The sequence below is a fragment of the Malus sylvestris genome, chromosome 5 (genome assembly GCF_916048215.2).
Source record: "Malus sylvestris chromosome 5, drMalSylv7.2, whole genome shotgun sequence".
Taxonomy (NCBI): domain Eukaryota; kingdom Viridiplantae; phylum Streptophyta; class Magnoliopsida; order Rosales; family Rosaceae; genus Malus; species Malus sylvestris.
The window spans coordinates 8,085,476-8,095,378 of record NC_062264.1 but is presented as its reverse complement, the minus strand read 5'-3'; the positions used below and the strand labels follow the sequence as shown (position 1 = coordinate 8,095,378).

The 9,903-nt window shown below is 37.6% G+C and overlaps 1 protein-coding gene across 2 annotated transcripts; it reads left to right on the top strand.

Annotated features, from left to right (window-relative positions):
- Positions 1 to 828: 828 nt before the first annotated feature.
- LOC126623164 (potassium transporter 7-like) lies at positions 829 to 9,502 on the top strand. 2 transcript variants are annotated; one of them, XM_050291958.1, is made up of 10 exons: positions 830 to 1,305; positions 3,914 to 4,142; positions 4,343 to 4,591; positions 4,787 to 4,837; positions 5,013 to 5,273; positions 5,584 to 5,636; positions 5,783 to 5,897; positions 6,035 to 6,289; positions 7,793 to 8,315; positions 8,583 to 9,502. In XM_050291958.1, exons 1-10 carry the CDS (start codon positions 1,027 to 1,029, stop codon positions 9,124 to 9,126), a joined length of 2,559 nt encoding a protein of 852 aa, XP_050147915.1. In that variant the 5' UTR covers positions 830 to 1,026; the 3' UTR covers positions 9,127 to 9,502. The 2 variants fall into 2 exon arrangements, with proteins under 2 accessions (XP_050147916.1, XP_050147915.1); XM_050291959.1 differs by lacking the exon at positions 6,035 to 6,289 and having other exon boundaries at positions 829 to 1,305.
- The last annotated feature ends 401 nt before the right edge of the window (positions 9,503 to 9,903 follow it).

Genomic DNA, 9,903 nt, shown 5'->3' with positions numbered 1-9,903 from the left:
AACGTGCATGCTACCCTGATCATCCCCTCACACCCCCAAATTGGATTTTCTCTCTTCCACCCCACTTTGACCCCGCAAAGCCACGTTTTCAGGCCATGCGTTGGACTTGGGTGAGTGATTTTCAAGTCACGAGATTGAAAGCAAATTATAAAAACAAAAGAAATGTTGGATAGAGGAGATTATCAAAATACATTGTGAATCTTTTTAGGTTAGCTACCTTTATAAATTAGGGCTTTGCATCTAATCTACTTAATGATTTTTATATTTGTTTGTCACTCTAGACCAGGGGAATATTTTAGCAGTTACTCAGTACTATGGTCTATTACTTTAAGTGAGAAGCCTTAGGTTTGAGTCTCGTGAATAACAAATTTGATAATAATTAGGTTTTTCATTGTGTAATTTAGCCGAACTCCCTTCTTCCTTAAGTGTGAAATATATTGTTATGGAATATTTAAACCCATGTCTCATTATGACACCATAATTCACAAGTTTACAAGAAGATAAAGAACAGTGCTATTCATACACTCATTTTTACTTTTCACATATATTTATTAATTTTTGTCCATTTATCTTCTTCAATAGACTCAATGCAACTATCGAAAATTGAGAATGTGTTAGAAGTAAAAATAGGTGGTCCTAGCATCACCCCAAAATAAATCACCAAAACCTCCAACCCTTATGACGAAGCGACGTCACTCCTTGGACCGGCCCGACGTAGCCCAAAGCTAAAGGAGAGCAAATCATAACCGGTTTGGACCGCCCGGTTAAATTGGGGAAGCCTGGACCGTACATACCAATACACAATGTTACTTTTTCCAGTTTCGTATGTTTATAGCCAAAATTAACCAAAAAATTCCCCAACAATTTCCTTTGAATTTAACCAAAAAAACCCAGACAACAATTTTCCTTCACTTTCCTCCCATCCAAACACCCTCCCTCCCAAAATCCCACTCCACCATTCCCCAATCCCAGTCCCTCCCTCCCTCTTCACAATTACACCAACTATACACTTGTTGTCATTGATCGATGGCGGATGAGGAAGGCCCCGAGAGGGGCGAGATCAATGGCGGACCGGCATCCATGGATTCCATCGAGTCCCGGTGGGTCTTTCAGGACGAGGACGACTCCGACCTCGACGACGACGATGCAGAGGCACATGCGATGCATCGGACGGTTGTGGATTCGGAGGATGACGAAGAGGAGGACGATAATGCCGAGCAGCGATTGATTCGCACTGGCCCTCGCGTCGATTCCTTTGACGTAGAAGCGCTCGAGGTCCCCGGCGCTCTCCGAAATGAATACGAGGTGCTTCAAATTCCCAATCTCTCACTTTTGCTATTTACTTTGTGATGAGATTACGACTTGCATTTTTGGATTCGGTTCGAGTAGCCTCGCTCTTTCGGCATTGCTTTGTGAGATGTAGATCAATGCTTGTATTAGCTTTACTTTCCTATATTGTTGTGCTGCATACATACATACATACATCCTTTCTAGCTTGGTGGCTAATTTACATTTTGGGAGATTTACTTATTGGACAATTATCGGTTGCGTATCTAGAGGTGTTACAATAGCGATTGACCGTACACGTGAAGCTGGATTTTTAGGTTTTATTATCCCTGTTTTTAATAATTATTTTATTTCTAATGGATGCCTTACAATGTTGATGCTTAGGCTCTAAAGGGACATGTTTAGCATCCTACCCAATCTAAGATATTGTCATTTTTCAGACCTTGGAGTTTAATTTTTTACTTTGTGAACGGTTACTCTTTTTGGCTAGCTCGATTTCCGGTAGAACGCAGTGCTAAAAAAAATGAACTGCCTAAGCATTTACGTCATATACATTTTAGGATTACGTGGTTTTTCTGCTTTATTGAAATTTTGAATGTTATCTAAGAGCTCATGAGCATGGCATGAGTGGCTTTGTGAAGGTAATTGAGTAGCTGATGTTCTAATTGTGGTAAACAATTAAGGTTGGATTATTTTGAATCTTTTGAATCTTTGAGCAGAACTTCAAAGCAGTTACATAATGTTGGGGGTGGGGATAGAGTCATAGAGAGGAGTATGGAGACTCATTAATGCAAAATGGCAGCTTTTAGTGAACATAAGTTACATTGTCACAAATTGCATACTTGTTTACCATTCTAAGTTTGGAATTTGTGATGATTTTTGACTTCCTCCAGAACCTTCTTTATGAAACAGAATGCTCATACATCAATCACATACACCATAGAAAGTACAAGTCATAAATCATCAACACCAAATTTCAAATGATAAGCAATTATGACAATGTAATCATGCTCAATCCATTCTTCTCCTCAAATGGAACCTTTTCTTGAACCATCTCAATTGCTTTGGATGGCTGAGTTACCTAGTAAAGTACATATGTATACATGGATAGGGTCAATAAATTTTGGTATTATCCTTTGTCAGGGACCAGATTAGTTTTCTATGTGCGAGAATGGAGTAGAAAATGTTGATTATATATTACTTCATTCCCCAGTAGCTCTTGGATTGTGACAGAAGCTGAGGCGGGGCTGAGTTAGCTGTTTTTCTAGGGAAGGAGGGGAAGGGGATAGTTTTTATGGGTAGGGTGAGGCTTTCAAATTTCTTGCGACCAATGGTAGAGGCCGTATTTAGAGATTTCCATTTCTTCATTCTTCATTTGGATTAGCGGCTCCAGTCAGTTGATTTTGGGAGGGTTGTTGCTGGTGGATACGAGTTGTATACTTCTGTTTCGAAGATTTTTTTTATTGTTAGAAGGTTTGCTTGGTGGTGAACCTCTTTTCCACCGCCGGGCATTTCTTATGTTCTTTCTGTAACCATTGAACTTTCGCTTAATAAAGACTCTTATATACTCGATGCTGTAAGGCTGATTGAGTGCCACATTTTTCCTTTTGGGGGATAATGTGCTGAGTTTTTATGTAGTTCTGAATATAGACTTCCCTTTCTCACCATTTAAGATTTTAATCTCTTCGGACCATTATTTAATTGGAGTAGAGTAGTTAGCATTGGAAAAGACCTACAATGGCAGCAACTAGAGACAGGAGGAAGTTTTACTCAATAATTTTCAAGAAACCTTAGTTATCTTCTTATGTTTATTTTCCTTTTTACTTTGTGAATATGTCAAGAAGATTGAGATCTAGTGTTCAGCAACTTGGTATTGTCACATTTGGATGATGATAATATTTAGAAATATAGATTGTAATCGTAACCCCATGTATGTTGAACTTTGACAATGAACTATTACCTAGGCAACCCATGGTAACTTTGAAATTTGCTTCACAAAAGCAGTTAACTTGCGTTGTCTATGCTCACTGTAGAAAGTGGCATTTTTCTCCAATATGGATTGATAGATTAGTCTTCCTTATAGTTCATTGTCTGCATTATATTGAGTTCGTAAGAAAAGTATTCTATTATGAATTCGTACATAGCTAAGGTTTGAAATGAAATTTTAAATTTCTACTGAAAGAGGGAACCTTGTTACAAAAGTCCTTACTTGGAACACATATCTTCCTTTTTTTTGCTTTACTTGTGTTTCTTTTTCTTTTTTGCTTTTATAATTTTGAATTTGTCTTTTTGCTAAACTAATAAATTATGTTTATGTGCACGCATGTTATGATTAGAATTTCTTCTAATAATAACACATGGGTAATTTGTTTTAGGTCACAAAATATTTTTCCCATTTGAATTGAGTCGAGCAATATTTTTGTAAGAGGTCAATAAAGAGAGATATTAGGAAGGGGTATTGACCTTGGTTGGAGAGGAAAATTGTTTTTCTTTTTTTTATGCTAATGACCTTAATTGAAGAGGAAATTTTTTTTTGATTAACTTATGCTAATGACCATTGACCTATGCCAAAATATGAAGTTATTTATTGACCTAAACCAAGTTTCCTTAATAATTTTAATTGCAGGATTTCAGTCTCGGAAGGAAAATAATAATTGCTTTTCAGACCCTTGGAGTTGTCTTTGGTGATGTTGGAACAAGTCCATTATATACGTTCAGTGTCATGTTTAAAAAAGCACCTATTAATGGAAATGAGGATGTTATTGGAGCAATGTCATTAGTCCTGTACACGTTAATCTTGATCCCCTTGCTTAAGTATGTGCTGGTGGTTCTTTGGGCAAATGATGATGGTGAAGGTATGTGGGATTCAGTAAATCAAGTCGTTATTCTCTCTTTCTCTCTCTCTTCCCCCCCCCCCCCCCCGGGGGGGGCCCTCCCCCTTCTCCCTTCTCTCTGACAGTACAAACAAACCTATTGTGTATGCAGTTATTGCAGTACAAAGTCAATGCTTTGTTGAATGCATATTATCTATTTCATGGTCATTTAACTTTTCCAGGTGGTACATTTGCTTTGTATTCATTGATCTGTCGACATGCTAAGGTCAGTCTTCTTCCCAATCAGCTTCCGTCAGATTCCCGGATATCAAGCTTCAGGCTAAAGGTGCCATCTCCTGAACTTGAGAGATCTTTAAAAATCAAGGAAAGGCTTGAGGCTTCACTGACTCTGAAAAGGCTTCTTCTGACGTTAGTTCTTGCTGGTACTGCGATGGTGATAGCTGATGGGGTTGTTACACCAGCAATGTCAGGTATTGCATAATCAATTCTTATTCTGTTTAACTTGTTGCAAGTTGCAACTGATCAACCTACTATTGATGTGATGAAATGAGGAAATGCTGCAGAGCTGTTTTAGATGTATTGTTCTTGTTTCAATTGTTAAGAGTGGGTGTGCATAAATTCTTTTATGTTTTATATAACCTTTGCTTTTTATTTTCTTAATGCAGTAGTATCAGCTGTTGGTGGTATAACGGTTGAAGTAGAGGCAATTAAGCAAGGTATTGTTTACCCCATAGAGCAAGTCTAAAAAAATTCTTTCTTAGCATGTTTTGCTAGGTGGTGGATTTCATATATTTTTGTAATTCATGCTATTGTTTTAATAAAATGTTATTGTTTCTTCTATAAATAAATTAAACCACACTTTAATATTTACCTCTTTTTTATTGGGTGCAGATCAAGTGGTGATGATTTCGGTTGCCTTTCTTGTTATTTTATTCAGTGTACAGAAATTTGGGACAAGTAAAGTTGGACTGGCTGTAGGCCCTGCCTTATTCATATGGTTTTGTTCCCTTGGGGGCATTGGGATTTACAACCTTGTTAAATATGACAGCAGTGTCTTTAAGGCATTCAATCCTATTCACATATATTACTTCTTCAAGAGGAACTCAACTAAGGCTTGGTATGCTCTTGGGGGTTGTATTTTATGCGCAACAGGTAATCAATCTGGAAAAACTTGAACCTTGGGGATGCATGAGAGTTGCTATCTTTCTTTTTTGTAAATTTTCACAACCTTGATAATGAGTTTTATTGTCATATTTTAGCCTACACATGGATTTTATACTGGAATGAATTTCTGCAATATTAATTTTTTTCCTTGTAAAAAGTATACAAAATATCTTGAAGTATGATACCCTCACAATATCAAATTTTTGGTTAATATTATATGGTGAACTGGAAACCTATATATTATTGGTTATCACCTACTATTTTCATGTTCTTTACTGATATATATAGTATGTATCAGGTTCTGAGGCAATGTTTGCGGATCTTTGCTACTTTTCTGTGCGATCAGTCCAGGTAAAGAATGGAATAATAATTGGTTTCTGGACGATTGTTTTATTCATTTTATTTATATGATGCATCAAGTGTCAGAATGTGCGGTGTCGGACTGTCAGCCTTCAGATTGTTTGAACTGTAATTCACTGGGTATTTGTTCTTTTCAGCTTACGTTCGTTTTTCTTGTTTTGCCCTGCCTTATGTTGGGCTATTTGGGTCAAGCTGCATACCTTATGGAGAACCCAGATGAAGCAGATCTAGCTTTCTTTTCTTCAATCCCAAGTAAGCTTTACTGACGCATTTATAGATTCCAAGCAAATTATTCAGTTAGAACTTTCTACAAACATGTCAGTAGTCATACTTATTTCACTGATTCTGGAGAAATTGATTGTGGAGAAATAATATCACGTTGTCTGCAGGTGGTTTTTTCTGGCCTATGCTCCTCATTGCTAACATTGCCGCATTGATTGCTAGTCGTGCAATGACAACAGCCACTTTTTCATGCATAAAACAATCAATGGCACTTGGTTGTTTCCCTCGCCTTAAAATCATACATACCTCCAGGAAGTTTATGGGGCAAATTTATATCCCTGTCGTAAATTGGTTTTTGCTGGTGGTTTGCCTGGTGTCTGTCTGCACTATTTCAAACATTGATGAGATTGGAAATGCATATGGTAATACTCATCATCTTCCAAAGCATTTAGTCTTGTTATCTGTTCAGTTTTTTTATTTGTTTGTTAATAAACTCTAGGTTTTAAATTTGGGTTTCTTGTAGTTGTCATACTAAATAAGCTTTTTAGTGAAAACAACTGCTCAGGTTTGAATTCACCAAACTCGTATCCCCTCACCTAGCATTGCTCACCAAATGTTTTCACAGTTTACTCGACAAACTTCATCAATCAAATTTCTGTCTAGTCAAACTTTGTTTGGTTAGACAATCTTATTATTGTCTTTTGGTTTTCAACAAAATATCTGTTGCACAAAAATGCCTTGTTGGAATTATGTTATTTCAAAGAATATAATTTTTCCCACTTTTTATTCATTTTTATGTCAACACTATTTAGTCTCCTCTTTCATACTGCTTGGGTACTCGCTTTCGTTATTTTTGTGTGATTTTTGTGTAATTTTATAAGATAGTTACCCTATTTCTTCTGCTGTTTATTCTTGTCATCGCCATAGCCCCCAAAGTTAACCTCTTTCCAATTACAATTTCTATATTTTTAATGTTGAAGAACATATATCAGGTATTCCAAAATTTATCAAGTTCCTTAATTTACACGTTTTATTGAATAAAATTATAATTGATCACAGTACAACAACAAAGCCTTTTCCCACTAAGTGGGGTCGGCTATATGAATCCTAGAAAGCCATTGCGCTCGGTTCTGTGTCATGTCCTCCGTTAGATCCAAGTACTCTAAGTCTTTTCTTAGGGTCTCTTCCAAAGTTTTCCTAGGTCTTCCTCTACCCCTTCGGCTCTGAACCTCTGTCCCGTAGTCACATCTTTGAACCGGAGCGTTAGTAGGCCTTCTTTGCACATGTCCAAACCATCGTAACCGGTTTTCTCTCATCTTTTCTTCAATTTCGGCTATTCCTACTTTACCTCGGATATCCTCATTCCTAATCTTATCCTTTCTCGTGTGCCCACACATCCAACGAAGCATCCTCATCTCCGCTACACCCATTTTATGTACGTGTTGATGCTTCACCGCCCAACATTCTGTGTCATACAACATCGCCGGCCTTAATTGATCACAGTATTAAAAAAAAAAAATTATCAAGATATACAAATTGGTATTATAAAAAAACTAAAAAATAAATTTTGATTAAAATTATCTAAGATTAAATAGATATTTGCAGTCTTTGCTCTTTCTGTTACATGCATAGAATAAGACATCTAAATGCCATGGAATGATTTCTCTTTGTATTTGGTGAATAGGTTTTTTTTTAACCTCAGTACAATTTCTTATTTTTCTTAGGTTAGATCTACCTGACGGGACATTCTAAATATCTGGCTTTACCCACTTGAGAAATAACATACAGGCGTTGTCGTGAATTATTTCAACAGATAACATCATTTATATGTTTCCTGTATCTCCGTTGTTGAACTTAAGTTTTGCATAAAATCAATTTCCTTGCAGGTTTTTAAATTTCTTGATCTGAATCCTCTTTTACTACAGGCATTGCTGAGCTAGGAGTGATGATGATGACGACCATTTTAGTAACAATTGTTATGCTTCTTATATGGCAGATAAACATTATCATCGTGCTGAGTTTCTTAATAATTTTCCTGGGGTTGGAGTTGACCTTTTTCTCATCAGTTTTGTGGAGTGTGGGAGATGGAAGTTGGATAATTTTGGTATTTGCCATAATTATGTTTTTTATAATGTTTATCTGGAACTATGGAAGCAAGCTTAAGTATGAAACTGAAGTCAAGCAAAAGCTGTCAATGGATTTGATGCGGCAATTGGGTCCCAATCTTGGGACAATAAGAGCTCCAGGCATTGGTTTGCTTTATAATGAGCTGGTGAAGGGAATTCCAGCAATTCTTGGCCATTTTCTGACCACACTTCCCGCAATCCACTCGATGATCATATTTGTTTGTATAAAGTATGTTCCAGTTCCTGTAGTACCTCAAAGTGAAAGGTTCCTTTTCCGGCGTGTCTGCCCAAAAAGCTACCACATATTTCGTTGTATTGCCAGGTAATATGCTCAATGCTTCTGATTTGGTAGGGTAGAATGATGCCTTTGTATAATCTAGTGCAAAGTTTAGATCCATAATGTAAAATGGCCAAACCAGTCATCGGAAAATATTCAGCCTTAGTGAGATGTGTTACTTTCTACCAGTGCACTTGACAACAGATGAAGTAGAATCATTCATGTTTACATTCGAAGTGTTTTTTCTTCCGTTTTCTTTTTCATTCTATCATGTCTTGTTGCCTTCTATGTCTGATGTTATGACTTCAACAGGTACGGCTATAAGGATGTTCGTAAAGAAAATCACCAAACATTTGAACAGCTACTAATTGAGAGCCTTGAGAAATTCATACGTAGGGAGGCTCAGGAGCGGTCACTAGAGAGTGACGGGGATGATGGTGATACAGACTCAGAGGATGAGTCCTCTTGCTCAAGGGTTCTTATAGCCCCCAATGGAAGTGTTTACTCGCTTGGCGTTCCTCTCCTGGCTGAGTTAAAGGAGACAAGACAGCAGTCTACATCAGAAGCAAGCACATCAGAGGAGGTGAAGCCAGTGTTTCCAACAGATCCAACAATTTCTGATTCTGAGCAGAGTATTGATGGGGAACTATCGTTTATACGGAAGGCCAAGGAATCGGGGGTTGTTTATCTTCTTGGTCATGGTGATATTAGGGCCAGGAAAGATTCATGGTTCATTAAGAAGTTAATCATCAATTACTTTTATGCTTTCTTGAGGAAAAATTGCAGGAGGGGCACTGCGAATTTGAGCGTGCCCCATTCGCATCTAATGCAGGTTGGGATGACATATATGGTATGAAGGCTGATTTTGCTACGAAAATAAGGCCAACTTGAACTCTTACACCGGAGTCCGAGACATGCAGCTGGTGTTATGTTACAAGTGGTCTTCATGTAGCGCACGACTTGTTCGTTGCTGCAGTTGGAAACCACGAGCTTCTGGAATTTCATTGCCCGGATTTGATTGCCGGTCATTTTGGTCCACCACTCGTTTGAGGATGTCGCATGGCTGAAGTTTTGTTACTTTGTACTTGGCTTGTCTTCCAAGCATCGATTTTTGCGGTTATGCATCTGGAAAGTGCCGTAATTACGATGTCAAAGTTATGTGAATGTGATTTGTAATGACATCCTTCATCTTCAGATTGATTTACATTGAGTACATACCTAATTCATCTGTCTTTCGTCGTTTTCACTATGATCAATTACGTACAAATGGGAAATGGTAAACACCGTTTTTAGCCTCTCACACTTTTGTTTAATGTTGTCCGTTTTCTTTTATTTATTCAACCGATGACCAGAAATAAGTAGGGGTTAAAAAAGGGTGTCGTACAACCCTGAGCCCCTTCTCTGTTTTTACCAATTGGTTTTAATACGAATGCCCACATTCTACAGGGAAGTTAGAATGTTCAAAACTTGTTCCTTTCCATGTCATCAGGAAATAGAGCTAATCGTTTTTCCCTTCGCTAACGGAAGGGTGTCTCCCGAATCATTAACAGATACGGGATACGAGGCAATTTCGCGGTTCGGTTCGGTTCGGTTCAGGTAGAGAATTCGCTAGTAACCTATTGTATCTTTCGAT